The 12,506-nt window shown below is 36.6% G+C and overlaps 1 protein-coding gene across 4 annotated transcripts in view; it reads left to right on the top strand.

Annotated features, from left to right (window-relative positions):
• The window catches only part of zranb3 (zinc finger, RAN-binding domain containing 3), a 98,991-nt gene that overhangs the window by 16,049 nt on the left and 70,436 nt on the right, over nt 1–12,506 (top strand). For all 4 annotated transcript variants that reach the window (XM_028010255.1, XM_028010254.1, XM_028010252.1 and 1 more), the window contains 3 exons: nt 4,072–4,303; nt 7,227–7,312; nt 9,971–10,142. In XM_028010255.1, coding sequence (XP_027866056.1) covers nt 4,072–4,303; nt 7,227–7,312; nt 9,971–10,142 — 490 coding nt within the window. The remainder of the gene's footprint in view (nt 1–4,071; nt 4,304–7,226; nt 7,313–9,970; nt 10,143–12,506) is intronic.

Here is a 12,506-nt window from a genome sequence, read left to right as displayed (position 1 = left end):
TAACATAAAAATAATTTTAAAAAGTCCGATTTTCATCAACAAACTGCACATAGAAGCTGAATTTAATAATATTTTTTGATTTTTATTGAAACCAACAACAGAAAAAAAGAGTGAAAATAGCAAATTCAGACAATACTATTAGTTTTGGGGTTTTCAGACATTATTAAATGGAATTTATTTTTGTCACAATTTATCCAAACTCTTATAATAACAATAAACGATGATAGAAATGCAGGTCTTTACTAATAACTTGAAACATCATCAACAACAAAAAGAAGACGTTAATTCAGGGTTGTGAAATACTATTTGGGCGACTGATTTACATTCAATTTTTATAAAATATATGAACCACCATCTGCCCAAAGATGGCAACTAGTCAAACTAAACAAGCCCCTTAAACTGCAAAAACACAAAATCTTACCAAGTACTTTGGTTTAGTTTCTAGTGCAAATATCTTATTGTACTTAGAGTAAGAAAAATTAATTTAGAAGTAACTTTTATTTAGGAAATAATTCCTTAATATCGATGAAAAAGTACTGGTTCCATTAGCAGATTATGACTCTTATAACAAGACATTTTTCCCATGTTATAAATTAATTTATCTGCCAATGAAGCAGGCAAGGTGTTTACTTATCTTGCTGAAAAGTAATTTGTTTTTCATATTTTAAGTGTAATAAGATATTTGCACTAAAAAACACTTGGTAAGATTTTGTGTTTTTGCAGTGCTGATATAAAAGTAAAACTTTTTATCAGCTAATTTAATTTCGTCCGTCTGATATTAATATGGTGTTTGAGAACACTTTCATTTGTAAATTTAAGAAACTCAACAACAAAACATTAAATTAAATCAGAGATGCTGTGGATTAAGTCGCACTCTTCCTCACAGGTAGAGTGCGACTACCTGTGAGTAGGAACACAAAGTTCTCCAGGTACTTTGTGTTCCTGGAGTGAATTTTAATTACCGGGTTCTCTGCAGCAAGCTGGAAACTTCTGTATTCTGCTGCGTCACTTAGAGCAGCAGCAGCAGTGTCAACATTCAAGATGCATTTGGATTATCATTCACTTATTGTTCCTGAAAACCCTCAGTTTAATTTATTGTATTACCTGTTCACAAACTGTTCAATAAACTCTTAAAATTAAACATTATTGAACATCTTTTCAGTCCATCCAGAATTTCGTGATTCTTTTTGTGATTCTTTTGTAATAAAAATTGGTGTTAGTGGTTCTAATTTGGAAATATTTGTGCTTAGTATTATAGTAAATGCAACTTTTTAGTCATTTTCTTGAGAATTATCGTGGAAATTCACGCAAAATCAACAAATCCCCACACTTTTTTGCACTAGTATATAATTGGGAGTTTATGGCAGATTTTTCTCAAAAATTGTCAAAACCTTTCTTACTGTACAGCGAGTTATAAAAGGTCGCATTTACCGTCATAAATAAGTGCAAATATTTCCAAATTGGTACCACAAACACAATTGTTATTGCAAAAAATGGAAAAGTATCACAAAATCCTGGGGGGACTGAAAAGATATCAAATAATATTATTTAATTTTAAGGATTCATTGATATTTTAACAGTTTGTGAACTTTATAAATATACTCTGGCACAACCGGCCCTTTAAGAGGATTCATGATCTTGATTTGGCCCAATCCAAAATGAGTTTGACACCCCAGGTATAAATCATGGACTACAATCTAACATTAATTATGGCTGAGGCAGTTGTTTAATAAAAGTAAGAAAGTTTTTGACTATGTTTGACTCCCAATTATGTATTAGTGCAAAAAAGTGCAGGGATTTGTTGATTTTCCGTGAATTACCAAAATAATTCTCAAGAAACTAGAGGGACTGATTGATATAATTTGGCAGTAAACAGATAAAAGCGGCATTGATTTGATTGGCAACATAATATTTAAGCACAGTTAGTGTTTAGTCTAGAGTAGAGGGCCACAAAAAAGCTACGGCGTGCCGGATTTGGCCCACGGGCCCCCTTGACACATATGCTGATGAAAAGACACTTTTGAGTTTTTTATTTGTAAATAATCTTGAAAATCACACCCTGTACTTCCACTTCACTCCTTGTTTTTTCCTCTCTCATAAGATACAAAGAAAATATATTGAAGTTTGAGGCTGCAGCATGTCTGAAATGTGAAATGAGAGGCGGCGAACACACCCATGCAGGGCAGCAGGGTGCACAGCCTCATAAGTGTTCCAGATATTCCTTATGAAAGTGAAAGGTTACAGCTATTATTTGAGCTTAAGGGAAGGTTGCCCTTATAACAGTCTGCCTGCTGGCAGAGGCTGATATGTTCTGCTTCAGCTCTTGCAAGCAGTAATAATTTACCCTAAAGAGATGTAATAAAGATAAAAAAAATTAAATAACGCAAATGTTTTTGGGAAACCGAGGCGGTGTGATGGACAGTGGAGGTGGGGCCGATAAATTAATCTCAGAGTGTCCCTCTATGTCAGGAGCCAGCAGGGGCCAATGCTTGACAGCGCTGACAGACAAATCATGTCAAGGCGACGCCTGCAATATTGAACAAGAGCTGAAAGTTTTCCTGGAGGAGGGAAAAAATGCTGTCCTTGTGAAACGGCCCTCATTTCCATGACTGTTTATTCAGGTTTGCATTGTGGACTTATGGTTGTTTTGTTTTTGCATGGAAACATGTCTCTCTTATCATCTCAACTTTTCTATTGTTCTTCCTGCTTTTTGAAGTTTTTGAATGATACAAAGTTTCTATATTTGTCACTTGGAGGGGTGGAGGTGGGGGAGCCAGTAGGGGGGACTCCCCACCTCACATCACAGATGAGGTGCAAAGAGGTTGTGAACGCCTTCTGGGGAAAATGTGTCCTTGAACTGGATGTGTTAATGACTGAACATGGAGGCAAGAAGAAGAAAAAAAATTATGCAGCTTCTCCTAACGTGGTGCTTTGACTGACTTGTGCTTTTGTAGAACATCAGTGGTGTCTTATTCCGGCGTTTCGGCTCAGAAACATGCGGCGAAGTGAAAGAATTAAAGCCTTCTAGATGCATGGAGCCTTCATGATTTGTTTCAGATCATCGCTGATTTTCATGCTGCTGAAAGTCACCTGTGTGTTTGTTTGTTTACCTGAGACTGTGCCTCTGTGTTTACGTTGCATAGCATATGAGTTTGGATGAAGAAAAAAACTGAAATTGTAATACATCATATTTGAAGAGCTAAAGAAGGGATGTACGAAAAGTTTGCCTGAAGAAGTCGGTGGCTAAACACCTCATTGTTAAATAATTTGAGTTGGAGGCTCAGTTGCCGAAATAATAAATCCATAAGCATGAGAACAAATATTCAAAATCTATTTGATTATAGCAGGATTTAAAGTTGCAGCCATTTTCTTAAATAGAAACATTTCAATGAAACATAAATGCTCAATATCATTAATGTCAAAAGCAATATTTTTTTTTGTAAAGTGCAAATTACCTTGAGTTAAACGCCATTTTGTAGTTAAATGCTGAGGTTAAATTTGAAAACCTTCAACATTTAAGAAGTTTTACAGTTTTTTCTAGTCTTCTCCATTACCTTTTTTTTTGTAAATTAAGACTAGAGATCTAAATTAATTTTGAGTGAAATGCATTTTATGTAACTCTAAATCTACTTTTGGCCCTCATAGTAGGGTAAGACAAGTTCAAGGCCGCTGTTTTACATTAAGCAAGCTCCCAGTGTTTCTTCCATTTTTCCTCTAATTATACAAGGGAATTACTGTAGAATATTATGTAAAGAATCACATGTTTATCATTCAAAACAGTTTATATTCCAAAAATAAGCATCTAGCTAGCTTAGTTAAGCTAGCTAGATGCTAGCTTAACTAAGCTAATTCTAGTTTAATGCTTTGCTTTCTATTTTTAATTTTAAAAAATTGTTTGACAACCTAATGAATCAAATCTAATACATACAAGAACGAAATTCCATATTTCAATAAATTTTTATGCATTACCTAACAATAATCTTTATTTTTGTATTGATCAGGCTTTCGGTGTCGCTAACTGTTTATGACCTGTCTGTGTGTGTGTGTGTGTGTGTTTTTGTACTTCCACAGGGATATCAGCAGCAGTAAAGTGACAGTGCTGGGTTACGGCCTGCTCACCACAGACGCACGCCCCCTAGTGGAGGCTCTCAGCAGGCAGCGGTTCGGCGTAGTCGTGGTGGACGAGTCTCATTACCTCAAATCGAGGAACGCAGCGAGGACCAAGATCCTCGTCCCTCTCATTCAGAGTGCAAAGCGGGCCATCCTGCTCACCGGTACCCCCGCTCTGGGTCGACCCGAAGAGGTAATCAGAGTGGATGGAGTAAAATTTTAATGATGCCTCTTGAGGGAAGACTACAGATTTAAATGGAGCATGCTTTTTTTAACCCGAAAGATGAAACAGACCCTGCAGATTGCAGACTCCTTGAAACACGTCTATATTTTTTGATGGATAAAAAAAACAGCGTGGACAGATACAGGAAATTCTCGTGCTCAGGATGGGTCTCAGCATTAGGTCAGCTCAAATTTATCTTTGCGTAAAGGTAGATTGCCATGGTAACTTGCTCTGATCTAATGTTTGAAAAGCCAATTAACTCTCTCGGGCGTCACTCATCCTTCTGGATCCTGTGGTCTTATTTCAATAACCTTTGTTGCAAAAACTTCATTTACAAAGCCCGATATGAACAGACACGGCGCTGCAATAAATGAGACAAGTAATAAAAGAAGCACGAGGGGGAGAGGAGGGGTGGAACTATTGAATTTAGAAACAATAAGAAGGGGCTATTCACAGGACCACTGTGTTTGGAGAGAGGCTGAGCCAAGCCGTTCCACTTTCCATAATGATTTATTATGCCATTGTTATATATGTTATGTTGCAGGTGTATCGTAGATTACAGCCATATTCCATCATTGCTGGTTTGGAAATTAAAGAAGACTTTGGGAATTGAACATCTTTCCCATATCCAGCGTGAAGACAGTAGAGTAGCAAAACATTCACTAATTATGGGATGTTTTTGTTTGTGGAATGTGTTTGGAATTAATTATTTTTGAATTAAATACTTCTTTTTAGGTTTTTGCAATAAGTGAAAAAAGGACAAAACAATTATCTCATTCTTTTAGTTAGCCTTTAAAACTTTTTCCAGTCTTCAGGATGGAACTGCATCCAAAGAGGATTTAAATTCTCATCCAGCTGCTTGTTTTATTCACTATGATTATGATTATCACTGTCTTTTTACTAGGTTAGCGTATATTATAATATCTAGATCAGCTCTTTTTTTGTTTTACCCTAAATAACCAGGCAGATCAATCAAAACCAATAAAACCTCTTATCTATATAAGATACATAAATAAGATGAACAGGAAGGGCAGCCAATATACAAATAATGACAAATATTTGAACATTTTCATATTTACATTTCTTCTAACTTTAGCCAGCTGCTGCTTCAATCATGTTAAAAACAAAAAGCAGGCTGCAATCAAACATTTATTCAAAAAATATGGCAAATTTTAGTCATTATATAAGAAAAAATTGTGTTTATTTGTGAGAGTGAGGAAATAAACGTTATCCTGAGAAAGTCTTTAGTTATATTAAGTTTTATATGTCATTATAATGAGATTACGATTTCTTGAAAAAAGCGTAATGCTGCTTCCTCTGACTCTGTTTTCTCTAGACGACAATCAAACATCCATTTGTGTCGTTTTATTGTTTTTTTTAGTCTTTCTTGTTTAAACAGGAACATATTTTGGTTTTAATGAGATATAAATTATGTTGTAGCGACTCTCTATAGCATTATAACGACATGATACTGCCACCACCACCTGAGTAATGTACTTTAATATCTTTGTTTCCTCAGTGGAATAGTATTAGTAACGCTAACAAAGAGTGAATCTTTGACTGTTAAGAAAAGGATTAAAATGAGTTAATAATCAGCTGTTCAATTAAATATTTAGCGCTGACGTCAGATTTTGGCGACTATTTTTCATGTGAAACAGGAATATTATTATTTCACTCTCTTTAGGAAAAACTTTACGATAATTAACCGATGAATTCAAGCGTCTAATTAATTGCAAAGTGAACTAACTCTTTCTGGGGACTCTGGTGCCAGCTGGGATGTAGATGCTCCGTCTACCGCTTAAGATTTGCTGAAGAATCACAGAATATTTTTCTGCTACAGCATTAATTGACTAAATTCAACATCTAGTTTGGCCTGGTTGATTTTAAAGTGATTAACTGATTGAAACCACTAATAAATGCACTAATTTAACTGAAAAGTCTCATTAATTTTATAAATTCCTTCCACACATGATATATTTTAGTTTTTTAATTCTGTTAATTTACATCTTTAGGGCTCATTTATATTGTCGCATAGGGCATAAATGTTTTATAATGCTCTACAAAGTCATAGGGAAGATTTTTACTGAAATCTGGCTTTTCAGAGTGCTGTAATGGAAAGTTAGGTGGAAGGAAAACTGTACACAACTAGCAGGGTAGTAAGGGATATAATTAACATTATATTGAAGGTTATAATTTTACTGAATGAAAGATTATTCACTAATTATTAACATTTAAAACTGATAGCAAGTTAGCAGGGTAAAACAAAATGGCTGACTCTGAAGTGTTGCCCTTAAAATCCGGCAGTTCAACTTATTTTTGCAAATCTATATTTGTCACATGAACCGATGTGAGAAGGTTTTGCCATTATGGATGGTGACATGTTTAGCTTATCATAATTTAGTCTCAAAATAATCTTTTTTTTTTAGTTGATGCTCATGCGCCAACCTTTTTCAACCCACCCAGTGCAACTGCCAATGAGTACAAATAAAGAAACAAACATATAACTAAAACAATATTATTAAAAAAGTGAGCCAAACTTTCTTCACTGAGTTATAAAGACATTAAATGACATTTTTTTATGCGTTTGAAGCGAGATTTGATTCACTTTTGTAAATAAAATGTTTTTAAAAGCTAAATAAGTGAAAATTTTAAATATGTATTCTCTTAAATCTCAGTATTCAACAATATTATTGAATAAAGCATGTTTCCCTCTTATCATTCAGCCCTACAATCGTGTCGCAAGGACCCTAATTCATTATTAAGCCGATCTTTTCCACATGAGACAAAGCTCTGTTTCCCTCTCTCTCACACCTGTGAACTTATTCACATTAACTTTTGGTTTGGCGTGAAGTTATATTGAAAATTTATCACCTCCTGTGTTTTTTTTCCACAGCTTTTTATGCAGATTGATGCCCTCTATCCCAAGAGGTTTGGAACGTGGACAGACTACACCAAGAAATACTGCAACGCCCATTACAGGTGACATTTTCCAAATGTCTTCATATTCTTTAATTGTGCCAGGTATGATATGTGTGGTTTCCTGAAAGCCTGCAGCCATTTGTAAATCACTAGAAACTCATTTCTGTGCTTTAAGCTAACACATTTAGCAGCGCTCTTTTAAAATGAAAGTCCGTGCCTTGATTATGTTTTCGACTTCTTCTAGTAAATTAATTTCAATCTATTACTTTCTTATAAGAACTTTCACAGTTCTTTTAAGTAAAGTTGTATTTTAACCTTGAATATCTAAACTGTGTCATTATTAGTTTATTGTTTCCCTGTTTGTGTCACTGTTTCATTTTCAAGTTCTGATCTGGAAAAAATGAACTGGAATTTCCTGAAGTCGGGGAAATTTGGAGATTCGTTGCCTGAAATCCAACATGGCTGCCATTCTTATAAAAGAATTGTGAAAGTTTTTGTTTTATAATTTTTATTTCATTAACTCATTGGGGCACTTTGGTTTTGTGAACATCTTCATCTCATGTTTAGTTTAAACGGATGAAACAAAGTGAAAATTGCAGTTTTTAACTTGTATTGCTAATAGCAGTTAGCATCCTCCAGCTAGCATACAAATGGGGGGCCCATTATGGACTTTTCTCAGGCTGAGTTGGTATTAATTGATCCTGGACTCAAAAAGGATTTTATTTTGGATACAATTTGTTTTGCAGACATAAGAACCATATGGGCTAAGTTAGCTGGATGAGTTTTTCACCATGAAAAACTCATCAAGAATCGCTATGGGTGCCACTTTTTACCCAGAATTGTCCTACATAAAATTTGTATTCTCTGTCAGTATGGGACCATTGTGTCACCTGCCGACTGCCCCGTTTTCCATCTATAATCTCGGCCTGTTAACACTGTAATTATGTGACTTAGTTAGGACAATAGTTAGCAAATCCTGCTAGTTTCAACTTCAGACAATGTCCAGATATGCTTTTGTTATGAACTACTAAAAACGAAAGTGTAATTATTGTTTTCTTTTACCTGTTTTAGTGAAGGATTTTTCATTCAGTCTTTATTTCTGGTTTAGAAAACATTTTAGCAAAGTTTTAGTAGATCCTCACCTTCCTCTAGCTGTGTTTTGGGGGTAAGGTGGGCTGTGTCTCAGAGTGGAGTGGATTTGCTGCTCATTTAAGGGATTGTTGTAGGAACCAGGCCACCAGTGAAGCCAGGCGTCCGATGCCAGCTGGCGCCGAGTCCTCATAGCCGGTGACGATCAGTTACACGTGTGAACAAACGCATCAAACGCATCGCTTTGGACGTCCATCAAAGTTATCGACTCAGTCAGGGACGGAACGGAGGGCCATCAGTGGTAACACTTTGTATATGACGGCTGGGGAATGCCGTTCTGAGACAGACACAGAGGAGGACACCGAGCGGTACCACTCATGAAAGCGAAGTCGGAGTGAGAAACTAGAGCAATCTTTGGGGCGGAGAAGCGGCGTCACTTCATGAACTTGCCGGCTTTAAACAACACATTTTAGAAGGAGTAGTTTTGCACCTTTCAACAACAAAAACTTTAAACACTGAAGTGTGAACCAAGTACTTTTGGCAGCTCCATGTGAGGCTCGTCCACTCTTTCAGCCAGAATGGCAAATAACCAGCCTTTTGTGTGGACAGCCAGTGCTAACAATTCAAATTCTAACAAATCATTTGGCTGATAAATTGTTAAAATGTGATGGTGAGTTTTGTGACGAACCCCTCGGCTTAGGAATCAAACAAAATAGTTTTTAGTTTTTGGCTTTGCGGAGTATCCTTAGGTGAAAACTGGGAGGCTTCAGCAGAGGAGCTCAGCAGTTAATCAGTGTGCTGGTCAGCTCTCGAGAGGGAACATTTAAAAGTGTCCACAGGCTTTGCAGAAGTATTTAACCACAAACTTCAGCATATTTAAGGATCTACTGAGATAGACCAACACAAACCAGTTCCTTATTGTGAATTAAAACATTTTTTCAAACATACAAACTAAGGTAATATGATATCTGTGTGCAAAGATGTTGCAAAACGCGCAGTATGAATGTATATGTGGATACCATGCAGACCAGAGATGCAGGATGTGGACTATAACGCAGGGCATTCTGGGTAAATACAACCAAAACAAATGTGAGAGTCTAGCTTTAGCGTGAAAAATATCTTGTAGTTTTTTATCAAAGACAAATCCTACAAACGCTAAAATCTCCATTTTTGTTTACATTTTATGAATTAGAAAATGTCTTCTTTAGAGGTTTTTGTGTCATTTCCTTCATTAGTTCTTGTTGCAGCGCCCCCACAGGCGAGGAGGGGAACAGGTTTTTGAAATGTTTTGGATCGTTTGACACAGTACTGTGCGAAAGTGAACTATACCAAGTGAAAATGCAACAAATCTACCGGACTATGAGGTGTGAAAACCCTCTATAAAATGCAAGAACAGTCAAACTACAAAAAAAGTGCGACTTATAGTCCAGAAAATACGGTAAACCCAATCGAGAATCTTTGGGGAAAATTGCACTTCTAAATCCAGCTGTTTACTAATTGTATAATTTTCCTTGCAATTCCTTGTCATACTCTACTAAAGTTTGTGGATAAAAACTGACAAAATGTGCAACTAAAGTGATACAAGTACAAGGTTTAGAATATAAATACCCTTTCAATGTCTCTCTTTAGATATTTTGGGCCTCGCAGGCAGTGGGACTGTCGTGGCGCCTCCAACCTAGAGGAGCTGCACCAGCGGCTGAGCCAGATCATGATCCGTCGACTCAAAGCAGAAGTTCTGAGTCAGCTGCCTCCGAAAATCCGTCAACGCATCCCCTTTGACCTGCCCAAGGAGGCTGCCAAGGTGCTCGGTTTGACATAACTTTGATAGATCTACTGTTAGGTGCGGCATCTATCACACGAAATGAAATAAATTGTTCTCGCTTGTTCATACTTTAAAAAGTTTCTGCCTCCGTCTTAAGATTTATGACGTTTCTCTTTCAGCCTGAGCCTCCTTCTGCTCCTCCATCACAAAGAGGATATCAGAGTATTTGTAGAGTAAATGTCACTCCTCATGCGTGGGCGTTTGTATCTCTTTTAGCTTCCCCTAAAGTTGCGGCTGCTGGTTTCCCGCCTCCCACGCTCCGCCGCGTTTTGTCTGAATCCACGTTTGGATGCTAATGCAACCTCGACCTCCGGGCTCCGCTGTTCTGTCGGTTCAGGCCCCCGTTGGGAAACAATAACAATGCCGGCGTCCACCGGGCAGCTTTTGTTATATTTTATATCATATCAGCAGGTGAGGGGGAAACAGTGGAGGTGCTTTTTCAGCGGTAATTAACGTTCGGAGCCGGGAGTGACACCACAATGAGGAGGTTGCTCGGAAAAGTGATGATGCGGGGTTTTATCCCATTCTCCCTAAATGTTAAGGGATGCTTTAATTGGGAGCTAGAAGTGGTTTGTGTTGCTACATAGCAACAACAATTAGAGCAGGGAAAGTTCATGTTGCGCCTTGTTGTTGGTGCTCGAATTTCTCCACTGGCTTTTTCTTTTTTGCTTTTATATCTATTTGATGGATCATATTTGTTCATTTAGGATAAAAGAATGCGTCCTAAAGCGGCTAAGTGGAGCGGTTTCAGGAGATAGGAAATGGAGGCGTGAAGAGGCCAAATCCAGCACTATTGTGCTTCCAGAGAGCAGCGAAATCTGCACAATATATGAAACATAAAACACAGGGAGGACATTATTTTCATCCAAACAAGCTATCCTTTGAAGCATAGTTTAGCTAACTGACAATATATACCGAATGCCAGGGCCACTCACCGCCTGTTTATTCCTCCTGTCTCATTTTACTCCCTAATGATGGCTTTTATCTTCCACCGCCAGACACTTTTTATGCCCCTGCTGCCCTTTACGTTTTCAGCTCTGGCCTTTAGTCAGCGTTAGCCTGGTGAATATCATCGCGGGTGGAGTGCTTTCCCACTATGGTGGCTTTTTTTTGTGTTTATTTTTTCAAACAGGCAAATTATATAGAATGTGTGAATGCTTGAATGCAGTTTTAATAGGAAATAAACACAGAGAAGAGGCTGAGCGCACAGACAAACATCAAGGATGCTATTTAACATTCATCCTTGACATACCAATTCAGTAAACACAAATATGCTTCTGCTATATATATATATATATATATATATATATATATATATGTATATGTGTGTGTGTGTGTCCTGTTGTTATTAAGCTTTACTACTTTTCTCATTTTCTTTTGCTTCACCTTTGACCTCCTTTTATGTGTTCCTAATCAGGCAAGGTTCACCTCTGGCTTCCAAATGCTTCACAGCGTTGCGTCATTTGATATGCAGCGCTCTGAGAAAGCTTCTTCTTCCTGTTGCATTATATTAATCATCAAGCTGTGGGATTTTGTAACTTTCAAAGAGAAAATTGAGGGAAAAAAATTACTTTACTAATGCTAATTACAGTAAATTAATGCACGGTTGCATGAATTGATGCATGTTAGGTCTAATACGTCTCCTGCTTAATAACTCAATCTTGTTTCTAAAAAAATATCTTAATTTTCTAATACTTGAATGTTGTTTATATTCATAAAAATGTCATTTGAGTTTTATATAAAGAACAAAAAAAAGAAAAAGAAAAGAAATTTTTACTGTTTAGTAAAAAAAATGAATGAAACACAGTTTGTGTAAAGTTTTTTATAAATCATTGTTGATCTGAAATATAAAAAGGTCTCACTTGTTTTGCTTTATTAATCCCTCTAGTCCGAATGTATCGGTCATGTTCCAGACAAATTTGCAGTACCATAACTCTGCGACACTTTGCGCCATCTGAAAAATTCCAGCGGTTTCTGAAAGGAATATCGGGTTATTACGGTAATTTCACTTCCACCATAGCAGGAAGTGAAATTAATCCGAGGGGCACTCTTTTAATAGACGGTAAATTACAGAAATAACTTGCCAGAAAGTTCCAGTTGTTATGGATAAATGGGCAAATATATTTACTCACAAGACATTTTAAGAACTTCATACAAGCAAAAATATCCAGGCGGAGATTTAAAACTCAAAGGGTTAAAAGAAATTCATTCTGTTAATAAGTTTTTGATTGAGTTCATTGTTTTAAATTTTAGTCTAGAAAGAAAGTTTTTCCTGTGTTCATCAACAAAACTAAAATATGATTGTTTAGTTTAAAGAATTTCTATGCTTAAGTCTGAGTTTTG

This window comes from Xiphophorus couchianus, chromosome 24, assembly GCF_001444195.1.
Source record: "Xiphophorus couchianus chromosome 24, X_couchianus-1.0, whole genome shotgun sequence".
Lineage (NCBI taxonomy): Eukaryota > Metazoa > Chordata > Actinopteri > Cyprinodontiformes > Poeciliidae > Xiphophorus > Xiphophorus couchianus.
Note: the sequence above shows the minus strand (reverse complement) of the source record. Positions and strands in the feature narration are given on the sequence as shown.